Genomic DNA, 22,227 nt, shown 5'->3' with positions numbered 1-22,227 from the left:
GCCACAGGTCCCATTGGTAGAGGTTTGCTGGTTCAATCCTTCTCCAGTCCAAGGCTCCACAGGAACTGATAGAGGTACACACAAGGCCTTCCTGTGGCCAGGACACCATAACATCACTTGGTTACTGATGCTACATCAAGGTGCATATGTTTGCTTTTCTTGTTTTGTGTAGATAAAAGCTATCACTAACAGTTAGCTATCACTAACTTGGAGGCCAAAAAAACACAAAAATTGGTGGGCATGGGTTGAGCATTTAAAAGCTGTTAGAGGGGCGCCTGAGTGGCGCAGTCGGTTGAGCATCCGACTTCAGCCAGGTCACGATCTCGCGGTCCGTGAGTTCGAGCCCCGCGTCAGGCTCTGGGCTGATGGCTCAGAGCCTGGAGCCTGTTTCTGATTCTGTGTCTCCCTCTCTCTCTGCCCCTCCCCCGTTCATGCTCTGTCTCTCTCTGTCCCAAAAATAAATAAACGTTGAAAAAAAATTTTTTTAAAGCTGTTAGAGGGGCACCTGGGTGGCTCAGTTAAGCATCCATCTTCAGCCCAGGTCATAATCTTGCAGTTTGTAAGTTTAAGCCCCACATCAGGCTCTGTGCTGACATCTCAGAGCCTGGAGCCTGCTTCAGATCCTATGTCTCCCTCTCTCTCTTCTCCTACCCTGCTTGTACTCTGTCTCTCTCTGTGTTTCAAAAATGAATAATAGTTAAAAAAAATTTTTTTAAGCTGTTAGGGTATTTACCACCCAGCTCAAAGACTTCCCTGTTAGGATAAGTTGGTCATGGAATGGGCTAGATAGACATTAGGTCACAGGGCAACATCAAGAAAATTTCTGTGCGGCAAGTACACTAAAACACCACACAATCCTCAACAGAGTGGCACATCCCTTTCATCTAATTGTTTGGCTGCCAGAGACTTAAGAGCTTAGCCAAAATAAATAGGATCTTGAAACTCTAAAAGAGGTAAGCATGCCTCCTTCTGGGATATCTGTTTATTTTATGTCTAAAAACTATGGTCCCAGAAACTATAAATATCTACAAAATGCAAAATCTTACTCAGAACAACCTAGAATTACAATGGTCATTATCAGGAGTGTTCCAAATAGATAAGATCAAGTAGGAAGTGCACTTGAAAGTAAGGATTCCCATGGGTGCCTGGATGGCTCAGTCGGTTAAGCATCCAACTTCAGCTCAGGTTATGATCTCATGATTCATGGGTTCGAACCCTGTGGATTCTCTGCTGTCAGCACAGAGCCTGCTTTGAATCCTCTGTCCCCCTCTCTCTCCCCTTTCTCCACTCTTTCTCTCACTCTCTCTCCCAAAATAAATAAAAGAAGAATTTAAAACAAACTTTAAATAAAAAAAAGTAAGGATTCCCATATTAAACAAACAGAATGAGATATCTATTTTAGAAATTTCCAAAAGGCTTCAAGATTCCAAAATAGCTTTATTGAAAGTATCATTGCAAAAGGCTAATGAAAAATTAAAGACACAAAAAGGATTTAAACAACACCTTGGCTTCCTTCATTATACCCTCCTAGAGGTTCATCATTACAACTGGCCCAAAAATGGTTATCTCATTTGCAATCAACTGGAACACCAGAAAAGAGATTGTCCTTAAAGGTTTTATGTAAATCCTTCAACATGAACTCAAATGCCTTCATATTTTCCTTCAAAGGAGGGCTCCCACATGGGGTGCCCCCCATTCCCTGCCAGCATTGACAGGCCTCTCATGGATTGTTTGGTAAACTGCTATGTTATTCTCTTAAACAACTAAAGAAAAGTAAAAAATTAAAATTGATTTTAATTTTGATTTAATTAATTAAATGTAATTTTGATAATTAAAACCTTGCCAAATTCTGGTAGATATGGGAGCCTACAGAGGGCGCCCTGGGAAAACAGAAGCTGGGTGATGATGAGCGTCCTTACCAGAGTCATCTCTCCCAAATGTCTGTCTGTAGTGCCCAGCTGAGAGAAGGTAATGACATTTCACATTATCCCTTCCATTCTAACTTGAGACTCATTGGTTATTGATCCCTTTTCTCTCAGGGACAACTACTGCCTTCCTGCTTGTCTTGTTTTGTGTACTACGGACTTGGCTGGCTTTCTGTCTGCCTGGGATGTGCAGGTTATTGGTTCTTTTTTTGATCACCTTTGGGAGTGACTCTGGGTCTTAGGAAGGTGGTGACCTTTGCTTCCTCTTTGAGGACACCTCCTGAAAGAGGTCCCATGGGTTACTTAATACTGCCAGAAATACTGTTTGTTCCCACTGAAACCTGACAAGATATTTGAAGGAATTTAATAACTCTATGATCAGAAACTTGGCCAAACTGGAAGCCAATATTCAGAGCCTTGTAGGAATTTTTTTTAGGACTTCTCTCCTAAGTTAAATATATCCAGAAAGAAAGAAAAACATTCCAACATAAGTGGGTGGGTGTGTTAGTCCTTGATACCATGTAGGAGGTGGCCCAAACAACAATGTTTCTTGCTTTACAAGTGTAGTCTTTATAGGATCAAAGGTGTGGACCCAGAAACAAGACAGAGTCCACCAATCCTTTCTACCAGTCTCCAGACCTCTTCGGTTTATCTCAAAGGGCTTGTAAGTATTGTAAAAATTCTGGTCATAAGAGCACAGAAGTCCTTCTAGAAATATCTTACATTCTTTCCCCATGCCTTTAAAATGTCAGTGTTCTACCTGGTTTTCTCCGGGAGCTCATACATTTTTCTCTAGGCCAGCTCTAACATACCAGCTTCAGGGAGGTAATTTTCACCAGGAAAAAAAAAGGGTGGTGGGAAGTGCATTTGAAACTTACAATCATGGCAGTAATTTGAAAATGAAAGCAGAGAGGTCCCTGCTGGTGTCTGTCTGTATGCTCATGCATGTTGATGTATATGTATTGTAGACATGTGGTTTTTTCTATGTCTGGGTGGCATTGCCTAAATTAATCTATAAATGAGCTCTATTTAATTGGATTAAGAAAAATTAAGCACAATATAAATTAAATTCTCAGAAATATAGTAGAAACTAGCCCAAATGAAGTTCAGCTATTACTTAAAAGAGCTAAATTTTTTTTAAACAACTATTTAACTTTTTATATTTGCCTGTGAAGTATTTAACTGTCATTTTGGTTAAATAAATAAGTATTATTTCACAATACCCTGCGATCCTACTTTACCAAGTGTTTTAAAACCTTCTGATATTTTTGACAAGCTTTCTGAAATCAAATTCTTTTTTTTTTTTTTAATTTTTTTTTCAACGTTTTTTTATTTATTTTTGGGACAGAGAGAGACAGAGCATGAACGGGGGAGGGGCAGAGAGAGAGAGAGAGACACAGAATCAGAAACAGGCTCCAGGCTCTGAGCCATCAGCCCAGAGCCCGACGCGGGGCTCGAACTCACGGACCGTGAGATCGTGACCTGGCTGAAGTCGGACGCTTAACCGACTGTGCCACCCAGGCGCCCCTGAAATCAAATTCTAAATAAAGTCTTTTTGATCTTAAACTAATTTTGGGTTTTCCAAAGATTCCCTGAAACATCTCAAAAGGTTTGCTCTCCCCTTATGAAAAAGGAGATGTTAAGCTAATTAGGCTTATTTAATGTTAAATTACATGGAAAACATTGTCATATAAGTAGTAATAGTTCTTTTTATGTTGTATTTGTGTATGTTTACAAGTGTTACAGAAATTGTGGGACATTCCTAGAAACCTGATATGTACCAATATTATGTTATCAGTCATTATCCGGTTATTATCTTAAAAATTTTTTTTTTTTCCAGGGGCGCCTGGGTGGCGCAGTCGGTTAAGCGTCCGACTTCAGCCAGGTCACGATCTCGCGGTCCGTGAGTTCGAGCCCCGCGTCAGGCTCTGGGCTGATGGCTCAGAGCCTGGAGCCTGTTTCCGATTCTGTGTCTCCCTCTCTCTCTGCCCCTCCCCCGTTCATGCTCTGTCTCTCTCTGTCCCAAAAATAAATAAACGTTGAAAAAAAAAAAAATTTAAAAAAAAAAAAATTTTTTTTTTCCAGAGAAATAACCAAATTTCCTTGGTAATTCCGTTATAATGAATTATCATCAGATCTTTAATAATGGGCATTTTGGGGGCGCCTGGGTGGCGCAGTCGGTTAAGCGTCCGACTTCAGCCAGGTCACGATCTCGCGGTCCGTGAGTTCGAGCCCCGCGTCGGGCTCTGGGCTGATGGCTCAGAGCCTGGAGCCTGTTTCTGATTCTGTGTCTCCCTCTCTCTCTGCCCCTCCCCCGTTCATGCTCTGTCTCTCTCTGTCCCAAAAATAAATAAACGTTGAAAAAAAAAATTTTTTTTAAATAATTGGCATTTTGGGGTCTTTTGTCATTTACAGAGCATTATGGATTTAGCCTGATCCTTTGCAAAAGTATGTCACCTGCAAGAGGTTGCATGGAAAGGACTCTGGCCAGCACAGGCTTCTGACAAAACTGTAAGATCATAAAACTGAACTGGGTAAGAATTTCCTGACCTGATGGAAAAACTTAATTCAAGCAGAACAGATATTAATAACACAGGACTGAATGAACCGAGAAGAATGGCTACAACTTTCTATGACTTTTTGTTTGAAATATTGCTGATTCCTTAATGTTTTATTTCTCCAGATTTAAGGAAACCCTTTTCTCATAAGGTATTTGTGTCTTACAGCAATTTGGTAAAGCCCACCTTTGTCAAAGATGGAAGATTTACTTTCTCTCCCTACCTGATTACTCCAGAATTTGGAAACTGTTAAGTATTCCTTTATGACAGTACTATTAGTTATTTGCATAAGTTCAGTGAGATCCCATCCTCCCTGTAATATGACAGAATGGTTATATTACCAAAGCTTTGACTGACCGGAATTCATCCAAACTATGGTTATTATAGGTAAAATATGACGGCAAATCTTTGGCTTGGCTTCCTGGCCTCCAGAAGTTTGTGAGAGTTCAATCTGAGGTTTCTTATGAAAAGATCCAGCAAAGCAGTCCTAAAAAGAGCTTATATGCTCAATTGCTATTCTTAGCATACTAATATAAACAATCAGGGCAAGTTTAATACAAATAAACTATTTTAAATGTGATTAGGTCTAGTGAAAAGTGGGCATAATTGTAGAGAGAATAATTATGTTTGCACCTTTGTAGATATTAGATTCTAGTCTTGTTGACCATCTTTGTTGTATAACCTGTAAACTGGGCTGGATCTTGAGTCCAATTCTATAGGCTAACATTTCCATTTTTCTCCTACCCTTCTGATGTGGAATTATTGAGAATGAAGACTGCCCTTGACTCCCCTCAACAGGGGCTGTACCGCATCTTCTCACTGGCTCCTGACCACTGACACCACAGTCACACCAGAAGCAGTGAGCCTTGGGTACAACCCTCATGGAGAGAAAGGCGCCACCTACCCCTGGCCTAGAAAGGTAATGCTGGCATCCTCCTCTCCCAGACCATTGCTAAGGACTTCTTAGACTGCTGGATTTGTTGTTAGGAACTCTGATCTGTCCACTAACAATGCCACCTTAGCAAGAGTGGTTTGTGCCCCAACAGGATTTATCTTTGTAGTGATTATCGTTGTTCTTGGGCCTATACATGCCTACGTGGCTGGCGCATAACCCAGCAATGCCTCTGACGCTCTCTGACTGTGCCCCTAAGTGTTCACAAACAGACGGGGATACCTCATTGATCAGATTCCCTGAATTTTCATCCTTGATTACAAAGGACCTTCCAGGAGACTTTCATGATTCAGGATTCAACCCTTTGGCAGGTTCCTACTTCCCTAGTTGGGAGTAAATGCAAACAAGGCTATGCTCAGGAACTTCTTCACTCTTGAAACTATTACAGACTCTGCTGCTAAGGCAATAGCTGCCCCTGAAAAGACTTAGACTCTCTGGTCAAGGTAGTTCTTGATACTAGAATAGCCCCTGGTTACCTTTCAGTTGAACAAGGAGGTGTCCGTGCTGTGATCAACGCCACGTACTGTACCTGGGCTAACACCTCTGGGGGGAAGCTGAAACTCAGTTATAGAAAACTACCGAGCAAGGCACTGGCTTTAAGAGGTGACTCCTTGGGGCGCCTGGGTGGCTCAGTCGGTTGAGCGTCCACCTTTGGCTCAGTTCATGACCTCGCAGTCTGTGAGTTTGAGCCCCCGCGTCGGACTCTGTGCCAACAGCTCAGAGCCTGGAGCCTGCTTTGGATTCTGTGTCTCCCTCTCTCTCTGCCCCTCCCCGTTCATGCTCTGTCTCTCTCTCTCTCTCTCTCTCTCTCTCTCTCTCTGTCAAAAATAAATAAACATTAAAAAAAATTTTTTTTATTAAAAAAATAAAAGGTGACTCCTTTAATGAGGCCTTTCTTTGACTTTTAAAATTTTCATTGGTTTGGGTCTTGGGAGCCATGACTCTGGGGTGCACTCCAGATATTGGGAACTATCCTGTCCAGATAATACACTCCCTGGCATGCTGTATTCTCTCAAAAGCTTTAAATGCATGTTAACAGCCACTGACCACCAAGCAAATGGTCTCCCTAAGCCTGGGTGGTCAGAGAAAGAATGAAGAGAATGCCCAACTTAGAAGTGTGGGCCTGACCTGCGAGTCACAGGGGTTCGTGAGGACGAGAACCACAGAGCAGTAGCTGAGAGAGAACCTACTGCCACGAATTCTGAACAAATCCTCAGGCCGAGAGCGCTTAAAAGGGTGGAGCTGTTAAAAACAGCAGGTCCGAAATGGAGTTACTTGCCCCATCAACAGCAAACCAAGATTTCAGTGCAATTTTATCCCTCCCCACAGTGTGATCTTGAGCAAGTCCGGCTGGAATTTCCACTAGTGGAGCTACCAGAAGACTCCTGTCTTTCCCCAAAGGAAGGTGACCTGCCTAAAACAATCCTTTCTTTTCTTTTGCTAATTAGTAACTTCCTTGTCCCACTTGTTTCTGTCAATAACAGCCTTCCATATCCTACAGCTCCCAGGATTTCTTTCCCATCTGCTGGACAGTAGTTGCCTGATTCATGAGTGCTGAATAAAGGCAATTAAATCTTCAAATTCATTTAGCTGACTTTTGTTTTTTAAGACTTGTGACTTTTACGTCCTTGAAACCAGTCGTCTATTTGATGTCTGTGATGTCTTACCACGGAAGCACCTTGGTGCATGTCACCAACACATTACAAACACAAATGTCAAAGCAGAGGAAAATGTCCCTGGACCAAGAATCAGAACACCTGGGTGTCAGGTATGTCTCCGTACCGGCTCGACCTACCATGTGAGACTGGAGCCATCGGTATTACTAGTTACTGGGTCTGGGTGCCATTTTCACAACGATCACGTCTATTTTTAAAAATTAAGCAACCCCGGGCACCTGAGTGGCTCATCGGTGAAGTGTCCGACCTTGGCTCAGGTCATGATCTCACAGTTCATGGATTCAAGCCCCACACTGGGCTCCGTGCGGACAGCTCAGAACCTGGAGCCTGCTTCGGATTCTGTGTGTGTGTGTGTGTGTGTGTGTGTGTTTCAAAAATAAATAAATAAACATCTTTAAAAAATTAAAATTAAAATTAAGCAACGAAGAGTGTCACTGGCTCAAGGATAAGATGGCAACAGAACACTCTTCTGACTTAAAACTCAGTTTTGTCCTGGGAGAAGTGTCAAAGCTCATCAACTTGCTACGGGTGAAGTGACAGCTGGTAAGGAAGAGGGAACAGGTCTAAGGGGGGAGACTAGGGTCCTAGTTTTAAACAAACCATTTAAACCAATATAACCGTATGACTGTAAGCCAATATAACTGGGTTTCTGTATGAGGGACCCAACATACTGTCCAGTCTAACTACTCAATGACTGTCCGGTTAGCCAGGCCATGCAGAACACCTTCATTTTAGGAAATTCAAAGCACTTTAAAAATTCTTCACACCAGGGGCCCCTGGGTGGCTCAGTCGGTTAAGTGTCCGACTTCAGCTCAGGTCACGATCTCGCGGTCCGCGAGTTTGAGCCTCGCGTCGGGCTCTGGGCTGATGGCTCAGAGCCTGGAGCCTGCTTCCGATTCTGTGTCTCCCTCTCTCTCTGCCCCTCCCCCATTCATGCTGTGTCTCTGTCTCAAAAATAAATAAACATTAAAAAAAATTAAAAAAAAAATTCTTCACACCAACGTGAACCTAAAGATCTTGCAAGTATTTCTTTGGTTTTCTAAGGGAGAAATAAAGAAAGCCAGTCAACTAGAAACTGCAGGTTTTTCTATTCAAGAAGACAGTCACCTGCACAATTTCCTGGGAGGACAAACGTGAGCAACGAGAAAAAGAATTACTTCCCCTTATGGTCTAGATTCTCTGGGTTGGCCTGTGTTCATTGTGGATGGCTCAAGACCGAAGGAGAACTTATCAGAAGATCCGGGCTTCTTGCGGCGCTAAACCAGTGCCCAGAATGCCACCAGGAGCCATTGACATCCTGATGCCCCTTCTCTGCTCTTCACATCTCTGGAGGCTGTTTCTCCCTGATTCCACATCCACAGGGTGGAAGGCAGCTCCCTCGACTCCCCAGGTTTTGTGGGTGTCCCGGTGCCAGCACATGCCGAGACAGGCTAGTTGAACCCAAATACCAACTTCAGTTTCTAAAAGGATCGTTTTATTGATCCACTCAACTGAGGCCCAGGCCAGCAGCAGTGATGGGCATTACATGGTAGGACCATGGCAGCCAGGGGCAGGTCTGGGGAGGGGGGGAGGGGAGCTGGACAGACCCAGCTGGTGTCTGTAACACCCACTTATAATAAGATTGTAATGGAAAGAGAGCAGAGATGATGAGATCTCCCCACAGATTTGAAGAAAGCATAAGAATGGAAGTTAAGATGCCCAAACCCTGACAAGCCCAGGGCTAGGGAGCTGTGTTCCCTCAAGCAGACTCACCAAGACCCCTGAGACACAGCTACCTTACTGAAAATATGAGACTGGGCTCGGACTAATGCTATAACCCTGTCCACTCTCCCTGACTACTCATTCTTCCTTCCATCTGTTCTGATGACCAACCCCTCCCCCTGCCAGAAGTGCTCCCTCCGCACTGGTGCTGGCAGGTCTGAGTTCCAAATGGCTGTGTCGAGAAGGAGGTGAAAATAACTTCCAGGACGACAGGGACACCAAGACTCAGCACCCTCGAGGGGGGAGGAGCGGGGCATCCCATCTGAACCCCACCCACCAGATTCCGACATGGGCCCCCCTCCTTCCTGCCCCAACTCCCCCTTGTGAGTTGTTGCTTCAAGTGACGCTCATTTATGGTGGAAGGAATAATGAAAGAAGGTGAAGCAGCGTAGCCTAAGGAAGGGGTGAAGGTGGAGGGGAGACAGATCACAGCTGTCCTGTGCAGAAAGGCATGTTTCTTCAGTGTCACTTCAACTGCCAGAATTAGAATCAAACAGTAAAGATCACGAAAAGATAAATTTCAGATCATTTCAGTTAGTTTCTCAGTGAATTCGAGTTGCCCTAAGTTGAAAATGCTTCCACTGGAAACCTGGATGCCCCATCCCTGTAGTTATTCACGTATCAGAAATCTATGAATCGAGGAGGGTCGGAGCAGACAGCACTGTTCAGTCTGGAGACCTGGGGACACCGTTGTTTCAAAGTCTTCCCCTCTGGTCCTCTCTTCCTCTCAAAGCAAACCTCGGAGGTCAGATCCCTGTGTCTCACCGACAAGGGCGCCGAGGTGCAGAGGTGAGTGACAGCATCAAGACAGAGCCGGGATTCGAGCCTATGCCTCAGACTTCTGGCCCAGGATTCCCACCCCTGGCGGTGCCCTGCGGGTGGAACCAGGTCCTTAATCACCATGGCGGGGGGGGGGGGGGGGGGGGGGGGGGGGGGGGGGGGGGGGGGGGGGCATTTCTCAGCACACACTTCGTTCCTGTACATCCCGGCTGATGGATAGCCTGCTGAGTGCCGATAAGAAAATGATTTGTCAGATTTGATCTGTCTTTCTAATCAGTTTTGGTGAACTTGGCTCAAACTTCCAAACGTACTTTGAACGGCTTGTTACCCTCTCCATGGCTTCTGTCAATTCCCACTCTTCCCACCTCCGAGGCCCTCATTTCTGAGCCATGTGCATAAATGCTCCTCCGTTTGGTCCTGAACTAGTAGGCACGCACCACACTTCCCCACGAGGAAACCCGTTTGCATCTGGGTTTTGAGAGCTTACAAGTTCCTGAGGACAGCTGTACCACACGACAGTCACTGGCTTCTCCCGCAGCTCCTCCAGCCCTCCATCTTCCTCCCTCACCCCCGCCCCCAGCCCACCCCGGCCCCTCACAGGAACAGACCCTTCCCAAGGGTAGTCCTGCCTTCTGCTCCAGCTGTTGGGTACGACCCTTCGACTCTTCGGGCCAGTCTGCCCTCGCCGGAGGCCTGGAACTCATAGTAACGATTTATAACAGCCTCCCTTTCATCACACAGGAAAGGGACTGAACTGCTCTGATTTTACGAGACTGACCTTCGGAGAGAAAATCTCCCTCAGAACTAACCTAGTTATTTACCCTGCCTGAAGTTTCACCCATCGGTGGTTCTCAGCTGGGGGTGACTTAGCCCCCATGTCTCCCAAGGGGCAGTTGGCAATGTCTGGGGACGTTTTCGGTTGTCACTCTGGGAGGGAGGAGTGGCTAGCCTCCTACAACGACAGGACTGAGAACCATTCGCGCAGTCCTAAATGTCAACAGTGTTGAGGTTAACAAACCCTGAATTAACCCATTTTTCTAGTTGCCTCGCTGGAAGGTCTTCCAAATAGGCAATAAGCAATCTTGTGAAAACGGGGGAAGGGGTGGGGAGCATTGCTGGAAACAGACCCAGCAATCTCTCCACCCAGATTACCTAGTGGAGGTAACCCTCTCTAAACTCACAGGGCTCTGGGGGAAGGAAGGGAAGGGGACGGAGTGACGGGGCATGGGCATTGTCCCCGACTAGCCCTGCCAGAGACGAGGTTCCACAGTCAGCAAGCAGAACAGAGATGAGGCCCCCATTCACAGCCACCCTTCGGTCTCCTCACATGCCAGGAGGGCAGCGCCCCAGGGTGCAGCTCCCCAGCAGAAGGTCCAGGCACCCCCGCTCGGGTGAGGACTGGCTTCTTCTCTCGTCATCCTCCTTCTAAATTGGAGGAGAAGGTGCAGTTTTTCAGTTGCATTTTCTCCTTTTTCTTGAAAGGAAGGATATGTTGCCAAAAATACTCATGAACTGCTTCTTTGTTTTTATGATGAAGAAAATGCTTTAATTATTTTACAACTGCATCTGCATTTAAATGGCAGCAAGGAACCGTGGGGGAGAAAGCCTGGGGCCCTGCCCCCGCATCCGGGCTCTGGAGGGTCCCCAGGGAAGAGTCTCCAGGCTCCCCCCCCACCCCCCGCACTCACACCCCCGTGCTCAGCTCGTGCCACTGTGAGCCCGGCTTCAAGGGCCTGGAGACTAGGGCAGCCACACCAGGCCCGGGTGGACACCCCCCAGCAGCCTCCTGGCTTGTTGGTTCTCCCCCCGCCCCCACCAGGGCTGGCCGCCCTGCTGACTCCTCTTCAGCCAACACCGCCTCTTCCCTGAACCCTCACCCTCAAGGAGTGACCCTCCCTTGCAGATGACAAGAGCTTTGCCCAAAGGCCTGACTTGGGGACCAACAGCAAGTGACAAAAAGTGGCTGCCAGGTAAAAAATAAGTTGGGGCTGAGGACAGGGTGCTGTTGCCCACGTGACAGTCTCTGCAGGACAGGGAAGAGCGCCACCCCCAGCCCCGCAGCTCTGCGTCTTTCTGACCCCGCTGCTCTGTGCCCTCCCCTCTCCATGCTGGGGGCTGGCAACTCTGTGGCTTTGCTGGGTTTCTGAGCAAAAGCTGGCTGAAAATCCAAATCAGGACTCTACTCAGCCTGGCGTGGAAGAGGGAGGAGGCAAAAGAAGGGTCCTTAAGATCCTGTCCAGATGACCTAGCCGGGAGCACGCTGTGACCCTGCAAAGGTCACAGTGCTTAGAGTTTTCTTAATCTACGGCCTCTCACTGCAGACACGCTGGCTCAGCCACACACGGTGACGGTGACGATAGTGTCATTGCTGCTGCTGGTGAAGCTGTGATCCATCCACTGGCCGTGTGACTGGAGAGGGTTGTTTGCCTCACAAGGGGATCCATCTGGGGTTGGGGTGAGGGACAGAGTTAGGTTTGTCTGATTCTCTGAATTCAGTGGATGCGAGAAGCAGAGTCGGGGAGGAGATGCTGGGCTGTAAGCACTGTGAGCAAGTCCTAATACGCACTTCAAATGCATTTGTTTAAAATTAACCACACAAATATGGTAAAATCCATTTTAAAAATTAAAATTAAAAATCGCTTAATTCCCTCCTATAAGAAGTCAGCTTTTCCAAGATGTCTTCTAGGCTCTGTGAATCTTCCTGAACCTTCCTGACTCTTACATATTGCAAGAGGAATTATTTGTTTCTGCTCTATCGGGTTTATAATTTTCCCAGTCATGATCGTCTCTGCTGCACATTAACAACATGCCGTCTTGTTAACAGGAGCAAGGCCTCTGCCTCGTGGGCACTGGGGGAGCAGCTCTCCGCCAGCAGGGACATAGAGTGCACTGAAATTCATCACTAGTGGGCATAGCCTTTCCTCTCTCTAGTCTAACTCCCTGAGAGCATCTCAGTGAACCCTTTCAGGACTGACACCGTGGAGATGCTATTGCACTGAGTAAGGCTGACAGTCAGCACCACCATTACCGACGATTGGCGTTTGGAATCCATCACAACACCCAGCACATGTATCCAGCTCAGCTTCAAAGCCCCTCTTGAAGGTCACAGGGACATCCCTGTCTTGTTCCTCGCCTTAGAATTGCATTGCTTCATTTCCAAATACACGGGATTCCTGGTTATCTTTTGTTGTTAATTCCTAGCTTGATCCTACCGACAACATGTTTTACAGCTCCGCGCAAGGCCGAATTTTGTAAATTTTGTGGATGTTCCTCCTGTACTGAGAACTTTTGTGGTTTCTGTACCCTGCAGATATTTCCTTTTTTTTTTTTTTTTTAACCCCTTAAAACAGTAAGTGTAGTTTCCCTATAATCCATGTCTCATGACCTCAGTGTCTGTTTCTCTGGGGTCTGCTCTGAGCTCTCTGCTGGTTCCAGTTAGAGACATTCAGTTTGCCAGACGCTCATGCCATGGAGATGCCAGAGAGTTTGAGGAGCTTGGGAGGGTGGGAGCATCACTTTCTCTTAGCACCTTGAGACATGGTCAGCCCAGGACTACTTTAGCCAATTTCACTATTTGAGGGCTGCTCAAGCAACGTGAGTTGTGGCTGCAACTTTCCTCCATTTTGGTCCCTTGTCTGTAGTAACTCGGCAGCTGCTTTGGGGGGGAAGTCTTATTAAGACAATATCCAGTATTTTTAGTTCTTTTCCCTGGGGGAAGAGCCCAACCCACCCTTCCTGAAGTAGATACCCTAGTTCTTTGGTTTGGCCTCTCCAGTGACCCATACTCTACAGAAGGCACTGGAGACACATTCATTCTTCTGTGAATCAGTATTTGCCTCCAAAAACTGAATCAATCTGAAGTAATTTGAGATTGTTTTTAAACTACTCTGTCCTGTGGAATAAAAATGAAGTCTGTTGCTTGGTTTTGATCTCATTGCTCTTGTGGGAAGGCAGAGGAACACAAAAACCAAAGCCTGAACTTAAGGTTATAGTCACAAGACACATACAAAGAATTATGAATATTAAGGACTTAATTACCATATATGACTTCACAAATGTTTTATACCATTTATTATATACAATATTATAATCAATTGTACAGGGGCGCCTGGGTGGCTCAGTTGGTTGGGTATCTGACTTTCGCTCAGGTCATGATCTCACAGTTCATGGGTTCAAGCCCCGCATTGGGCTCTGTGCTGACAGCTCAGAGCCTGGAGCCTGTTTTGGATTCTGTGTCTCCTCTCTCTCTCCCTTTCCCCTGTTTGTATTCTCTCTCTCTTTCAAAAATAAATAAATTCTGTGTCTCCCTCGCTCTCTGCCCCTCCCCCGCTCAAGCTCTGTCTCTGTCTCTCTCAAAAATAAGTAAACATTTAAAAAAATTTTTTTTAAATTGTACAATAATGACCTTCACATATTCAGGGAATCACCATTTCAAGGTATTTCTAGTAAACTCAATATTCAAGTCAATACTGAGCCAGAAAACACTGATTAAGGCTGAAGCTAAACATACAGGTATTATCTGAATAAACAAATCAAAATAGGCTTTGCTATTATTTTGTGCAAAGTATAAATAGAAACATTCAAACCTAGATTGATGTTAAAAAATTTCTTTAATTAAAAATTCACGAAATACAAAGTGGTATCATGGATTAGATCTCAGAATAGAAAAAGAACATTACTAGAAACTGATACTGACACTCTTAATTAAACTCCAGACTTTCCAATTTTCTACTTTTATGAGTAATTCTTTTTTTAATTATTTTATTTAGTTTTTAAGTTTATTTATCTTGAGAGAGAGAGAGTAGGGGAGGAGTAGAGAGAGGGGAGACAGAGAATCCCAAGCAGGCTCCTCAATGTGAGCATAAACTTGACACAGATTCGATCTCATGAACCATGACATCATAACCTGAGCCGAAACCAACAGTCAGACACTTAACTGACTGAGCCACCCAGGCGCCCCTATGAATAATTCTTTGATGTGCATAAATCCTTGTCAGTGTTTCAGATTATTTCCTCAGGAGACATTGCAAGGAGTTACCAGTTAACTGATTTTTTTCTGGTCTGATCTTGTTAAGAATGTGTTATGAACCAACACTTAGTTTGAGCCTGAATGGATGGGTGTGCCGTGCAGCTGACAGTGATCTTTCTGGTTCAGTGTGGGGTACGTCTAGTTCCTCCAATCCTCTGCTGTGGGGCCTCACCAACACATCAAATCAAATAGCCAGTGTTAATTGAGTGGTCAGTCGGTTAAGAGCAAACATAGGTGAGTGGGAGTAAGACTCCTCCCTGAGGTCACTTATGTGATAAAGTGCATCAGTAATAATGTGTGTATCATAACCACTCTGAGCACCCACAGTGTTAAGAAAAAAAACAAAAGCAAAAGAAACAGAACCTTTAAACGTCATTTACTCTGTCCATCTTCTACTTTGCCCTCCAGCTGTGGTCTTTCACACAACCATGAGCAGAGTGGACAGAACACTGCTCACATCCCTCAGGTCATTGGCAGTGATGCTGAGCATGGCCAGGAATTTCTCAGCATGTGTGGCAAGCTCTGGAAAAGAAAAAGACTAGAATCATATAGAACCAGCCCCACAGTCTGAATAGAAAAATCTTGGAGTACATTAGGGGACTTCATTAACATCGATGCCATTATGTCATTAATGGCAGGTGTTCCTTAAGCGTCCGAATATAGTACTGAATGTGGGGCTTGACCAATGACAATAACTGGGTAAAGCAAATAAATTATTTTATTTTTTTTAAATGTTTATTTACATCTGAGACAGAGAGAGAGAGAGACAGAGTGTGAGCGGGGAAAGGCAGAGAGAGAGGGAGACACAGAATCTGAAGCAGGCTCCAGGCTCTGAGCTGTCAGCACAGAGTCCGAAGTGAGGCTCAAACTCACAGAACCGCAAGATCATGACCCGAGCCAAAGTCGGATGCTCAACTGACTGAGCCACCCAGGCACCCCAACAAATTAATTATTTTAATAGAATTCCTCCGAATATGACGTATAGATTTTATAGGCTAGGGAATCTTAATGAAACCTATGTCTTAAAGTGCCAGCCGTATTTTTTAGACAGTAATTCTTACATCTATCTTCTGTGTATCCATAATTGTCTTTAGAAAATTAATTAATACCTGTGAACTAAAATAAATTAGTTTTTGAAAAACCCTACTTTTTAACTCTCAGAACATGAACAATTTTACCAGCCTGCAAAGTCTTCTGCCAAACTTTTGAAAAGCATTAGAACCAGCTAAGTGCAGCTCCAAAAGCTGGGTAGGAAAAAGGCATATTCTGATTTTATTCCCATCTTATTCTTCCCAAGTCTGACTCAGTTTAGGCCTAGCTAATTCTAAGACTGACAGCCACTGGATCATGCTCATGTGCAGAACACAGTTCTTAATAATGACCCTTTTCTGTTCTGCCTGTTGACACACAGCTGAACAATGAGCCCCTGAATGCGGTTCTGTGCTACAACGTGTCCACCATGGGCATGTGATGACACCCAACAATCTGAAACGAAAACAATATTGTTATTTTGTCAGCCGATTCCTCTAATCATGCCATCTCCAATATTATGCCTGTGATTTCAACAAAGATGAACAGCTCAACAGATATTCTAATACCACTGTCACTTCTTCCTTCTCATGGAAAACCTATCCCAACCAGATAAAAACCAGAGAGAGAGGAATGGCTTAAAATGGCTAAAACTTTCTATAACTAACCCTCAAGTCAATTAAACCCATTGCAAGTAAAAATAAATAATAAATAAATAAATAAATAAATAAATCTGGAGTAAAAATATCTGTCCAAATTATTATAGGTTATTCAAAGATAGACAGGAAAGGGGGCAGGATGGGAAGCAGGAAAGGGAGGAAAAGAACGGGAAAGGAGAGGGAGAGGAGAGGGAGAGGAGAGGGAAAGGAGGGGAAGGGGAAAGTCTGCTGAAGGACCAACTCTCTGACCTTTTCCATGAGCACAGGGGAGGTGAGCAGTGGGCATCAAGGTGGCGTCACTAAGCTACTTAAGAGCTCTTGAGAAAATACCCTTTTGGAACAGAAGGATCTTCAATTCTCCTTTGCTAAGCTTCCTCTTGCCCTTTCTTTCCTTCCTGGCTTGGGCACCATGACAACTGTCAGGTGACCCAGCAAACACAGCCCTCAGCAGCCTGCACCAAGGCCGCCAGTGGAAAGGAACAGTGGGTTTTGCTGTTTGAGATGCAGGGACAGCGCACCTGGGAGAAAGCCTACCAGCATCACCGGAGAAAGGTAGGAAAGGCAAGTGTCAGGGCACCACCCGTAAAATGCCAGCGCTTTGTCTGGAAACCAAAAGCTAATTTTATTTTCAGAGATGGAACGGTTGAAATGATATTTCCTTAAAAGGTTGGTCATGTGTGTTGCCACACAATAAAAATTCTGTTAAGTGGATTATGGTTATTTTAGGACTCTGAATTATGGCGTGTTTATAAAGTACTTAATTTTTCCTAAATGATTTGGAAGTGTGTTAAGACACAAAGATCCAGGGACCCTCTCCCCTATCAAAACAGCATGTTCCAGGAAGAACTAAAAACTGACTTTTAGCTCTACTAGGAGATATGCTATTATTTCCATTTATTTATTGCAAATGTGGGTATCATTTGAGAAGCTCACCTTGTGCTTTCAAAATGGCCTGCCGTAGTGGCCACTGAGACGTCAGTGGGGCCATCCAACTCTATGGTGCTCAGTCGGTGCTGTCTCTCCGTGTCTGTGTTTCTCAAAGTTGAGAAATGCTCTTAAGAAGGGAGCATCCTGGGGAGGCAGTGTTTCTCTGTGATGTTCTGAAGGCATCTCCCCAGGGCAGGGACCCAGGGTTTCTGCAGGATACAAGATCCAGGCTAGCCTTTCTACTCCTCCCAGGATTCTGCCTGCCTGGGTGGTGGGGACACTGTGTTCTCAGGGAGGTCATACTTACTTCAAGGCTGCTCCAGTGCCCACGCACACCTGGCCCTGCACCCACTAACCTCCTTGGGAGCCTGGCTTTCCTCAGGCTCACCCCCACTTCCTCAGACCTCCAGGCTTCCTACCATCTTCTCTGTGCCCTCTCTTAAGAAGCACACCCTCTTCCCTCTCTGGTTCCTGTGTCTGCCATCTCATGTCACCACATGATTGATGTAATGTGTTTATTTTGTCCTATTTGTTCTCCCATCTGGGAGGGCGGTGACTGCATTCTGCTGCTATGATATCCTCAGCACCTAGAGCATATAGTGAGTCACGGTTAGCAAATAGTGGTTGGCAGGGAAAAATTGAAAGAGAGAGTATGACAATAAGTACAAAATCAGTTGGCATCGCCTCTTTGAATAACAGATAAGAATGTAAATGCCATGAGAGTTTTGTTCATGGATGTGTCCCAGAGACTAGAATTGTCCCCGGCAAGAGGTAGGTGATTGATAAACACCCCCAATGTAAGTGAGTAGCTAGGCTCTATGCCTAAGGGACTGTAAGACAAAGAAGATTTGAAATGGTCAGGGTGCGAAGTGGGGGGCTATGAAGAGGGAGAGCCAGTAGCTGGCATTTGGTGTGGGACCCAGGTGTGGCTGTGGAGTGTGAAATCACATGGCCCTGATGAGTGCAGCTCCGAGACGTCCCAGAAACAACGTGGTTGCTGGGCCTAAGAAGGCAGCGCTGAAACACTCCGATATGGCGTGGCCAGCAGCAGAGGGCGCGGACCCAGGAACTCACAATCCCAGCATCAGGTGTTAAAGGGAGAGCCATGCGTCTCACCTGAAAGGGAATGAAGTGAAGACAGGGAGCCAGTCTCAGGTACAGTCAACTAAGAAAGCTGAAAAGAAGGGCACGGTGGGTACACAAGGGGGCAACCGGGGCCAGAGGGACCAGCCCAGGTGGGGGTGGTGCCAAGAGTCCCAGCAGAGGCTTTCTGGCAAGGAGAGGAGACGTCAGGACAGGAGGACATCAGAGGGCAGAGGGCGCAGAGTGCTGACAGGGCCATCCTGTGGTGCAGACCTCATGGTGGGAAGACGAGATGCTCCAGATGGGGAAGGCCCCAGTGAATGACTGGAATCTGGGCCTGAGCAGAAGGGCGTTGGAGCAGAGGCCACACGGCCCCCCCTGGAGGCAGCAGGGAGAGCCAGCAGGCCTCCTTTTACCACCCCAGACCTCACCACTTGGCACTAAAACTTAAACAAATCCTTCTTCCTTATTAAGAGTAAGAGGAGCCAGCTCTTTAGAGTTATTTAGTTTCTTACTGCTTGGCTTCCTTGGGAACATAAAGGACTTTGATGCACTAGAAGGGGGAAAAAAGATTTATGGGAAAGTGCTGTGCCCAAAGCATCTCTAGAATCCAGTGCCTTGTCGTCAGTCTGGCATCTCAACAGGACGTTCTATCTTAGAGCCTGAACACCCATTCATGCTAAAAATAAAACTAAAATAATCTTAATATAGAAAAATTGCTACTGATATTTCCCTAACATAATAAAATATGAATATCTCGGCCCTAAGACAGTATCTCAGTTAATAGGGAAACACTAGGGGGACCTGGGCAGTTCAGTCAGTTGAGCGTCTGACTTTGGCTCAAGTCATGATCTCGCAGTTCATGAGTTCAGGCCCCACATCAGGCTCTGTGCTGACAGCTCAGAGCCTGGAGCCTGCTTTGGATTCTATGACTCCCTCTCTCTCTCTGCCCCTCCCCTGTTATCACTCTGTCTGTCTCTCTAAAAAATAAATAAACATTTTTTAAAAATAGGGAAACACTCAAGGTATTCCCTATGAAGTAAGAAATAAAACAAGAATGCCTACACTCTTATATACCCTTTTAAATTGTGTTGGAGGTATTAGCCAAAGCAAGTAGACAAGACAAATCCATTAGGCATGAAAATGAAATGAAATACGTATCTGGCTTTTTTTTCTATTTGTAGATGAAATGACTAAATATCTGAAGAACCCAGGAGAATCAATAGAAAATCAAATTTAAATTGGGAAAAGTAATTGCAACTTATATCACAAAAGATTAATACCCTTATATGCAAGGATCCTCTAAAAATAAGAAAAATGCAAACCACTCCATATGAAGATGGGCAAGTGATATGAACAAAAGTTCACAGAAAAACAATTGCAAACAGCTCTTAACCTACAAAAAGTTGGTCAATTTCACTTATAACAGAGACATGCAAATGAAATTTGCACTGTAATACCATTTCTCACCTATCAGGCTGGCAAAAATGCCCCGGATTGTTGGCAGTACTCTGGGGACAGAAGCAGTGTCAGCAGCGCTTGTGGGCACGCAGCAGAGAGCAGCCCCACTGGGGATTTAGTGATACCTAACGAAACTGCACATGCACTTGGCCTCTAGCCCAGCAGTACCCATTCCAGAGGCACACTGGCAAAGATCCAAAAAGAAAGATGCGAAAGATGCTAATTGCTGCAATATTTGTAATAGCAAAATTGGAGCTAACCCAAATGTCCATCAAAAACAAGCTGGGTCAGTAAGTTAGGATGATGCTTTTACACGATGAAGTACTATGCAGGTCCAAAAAAGGAATAAGAAACCTCTCTGTGGACTACTATAGAATTGTGTCTAGGGGCGCCTGGGTGGCGCAGTCGGTTAAGCGTCCGACTTCAGCCAGGTCACGATCTCGCGGTCCGTGAGTTCGAGCCCCGCGTCAGGCTCTGGGCTGATGGCTCAGAGCCTGGAGCCTGTTTCCGATTCTGTGTCTCCCTCTCTCTCTGCCCCTCCCCCGTTCATGCTCTGTCTCTCTCTGTCCCAAAAATAAATAAACGTTGAAAACAAAATTTTTTTAAAAAGAATTGTGTCTATAATATATTGTGAGATTTAAAAAGCAACATGGAGAAAGATGTGTAAAATGTGCTACATTTATCCAAAAAAGAGGGATTGAAAATATATCTATATATACTTATATATAAATATATTGACATACACACACCTATTATATATCCTCATATTTTCAGAAATGAAAGGCGTGACAGCAAAATTAGACTTGTCATCAGGGAGCAGGGCAAAGATGACAGGGACCTCTTAGAAAAGGCGCTTGTTTCACAGATTTGACTTTGGAGCTAGGTAAATATGTTACATATTATAAAACAAAATTAAACTTAAAAAGCATTCCAAATACCGAAAATAAAATGAACCTGAGTGCAGGTGCAATTGGTTTCATAACCATATTGAGAGGAACTATTTCAGTTGTCTTTATGTTTTACATTTATGTGTTTCTTTTTTATTGTTGAGGTAGAGTTGACACACAATGCTGTATTAGCGTCAGGTGTGCACCACAGTGACTCGACAGTCCTACATGTTGCTCAGGGCTCGTCACCATGAGTGTGGTCACCATCTGTCACCATACAGGGTTGTTACAGTTCTCTGTGTGGTACTATTCATCTCCCTGACTTACTTATTTGATAACTGGAAGTTTGTACCCCTCACCCCCTTCATCCGTTTCACCCATCCCCCACCTCTCCCCCCTCTGGCAACCACTGGTTTGTTTTATGTATTTATGAGTCTGGTGTTTGTTTGTTTGGTTATTAAGAGTCCATATTGTCTTCCTCTGACTTATTTCACTTAACATTGTATCTCTCTGGGTCTATCCATGATGTCACAAATGGCAAGACCTCACTCTTTTTTATGGTTGAGTAATATATGTATATAGTATATGTATATAGTGTATATACATAGCATATATATAGTATACATATAGTATATATATATGCTATATATAGTGTACATATATGTATATATGTATATAGTATATGTATATACTGTTTGTATATACTATATGTATATACTATATGTATATAGTATATGTGTATACATATAGTATATGTATATAGTGTATACATATATACATATACTCTCTATATATTATATATAACATAGAGGTGCATATATCCTTTTGAATTAGTGTTTTCACTTTCTTTTGGTAAATACCCAGTAGTAGAATTACTGGATCATATGGTATTTCTATTTTTATTTTTTTGAGTACTACACACCAGCAGCACTTCCATACTGTTTTCCACTGCACCAACTTGCATTCCCACCAACAGTGGATGAGGGTTCCCTTTTCTCCACATTCTCACCAACACTTGTTATTTCTTGTCTTTTTGATACTAGCCATGCTGACTAGGTTGAAGTGATCTCTCACTGGATTCAATTTGCATTTCCCTGATGATGAGTGATGTTGAGGATCTTTTCATGTGTCTGTTGACCATCTGGATGCCTTCCTTGAAAAAATGTCTTTTCAGGGCCTCTGCCCATTTTTTAATTGGATTGTTTTTCAGCATTGAGTTAGACAAGTTCTTTATACATTTTAGATATTAAACCTTACTAGATATGTCATTTGCAAATATCTTATTCTGGATACTAACCCCTCATCAGATATGTCATTTGCAAATATCCTCTCCCATTCTGTAGGTTCCTTTTTCTCTTTGTTGATGATTTCCTTTGCTGTACAAAAGTTTGTCATTTTGGTATAGTCCCAGTAGTTTATTTTTGTCTTTGTTTCCCTTACCCGAGGGACATAAATATGTTGCCAATGTCCACGAGATGTCAGTATTATTCTTATGGACCA

General features: G+C 44.5%; 1 protein-coding gene across 1 annotated transcript in view; it reads left to right on the top strand.

The window, feature by feature from the left end:
- The first annotated feature begins 16,821 nt into the window (after positions 1-16,821).
- CFAP97D2 (CFAP97 domain containing 2) overlaps positions 16,822-22,227 on the top strand; it is a 30,355-nt gene continuing 24,949 nt past the window's right edge. Inside the window, exon 1 of the mRNA XM_086720190.1 lies at positions 16,822-16,921. Within this exon, the coding sequence (XP_086576316.1) occupies positions 16,871-16,921 (51 nt within the window). The 5' untranslated portion in view covers positions 16,822-16,870. The remainder of the gene's footprint in view (positions 16,922-22,227) is intronic.

Source organism: Puma concolor, chromosome A1 (assembly GCF_028749965.1).
Source record: "Puma concolor isolate L17-30 chromosome A1, mPumCon1.1.hap2, whole genome shotgun sequence".
NCBI lineage: Eukaryota > Metazoa > Chordata > Mammalia > Carnivora > Felidae > Puma > Puma concolor.
Note: the sequence above shows the minus strand (reverse complement) of the source record. Positions and strands in the feature narration are given on the sequence as shown.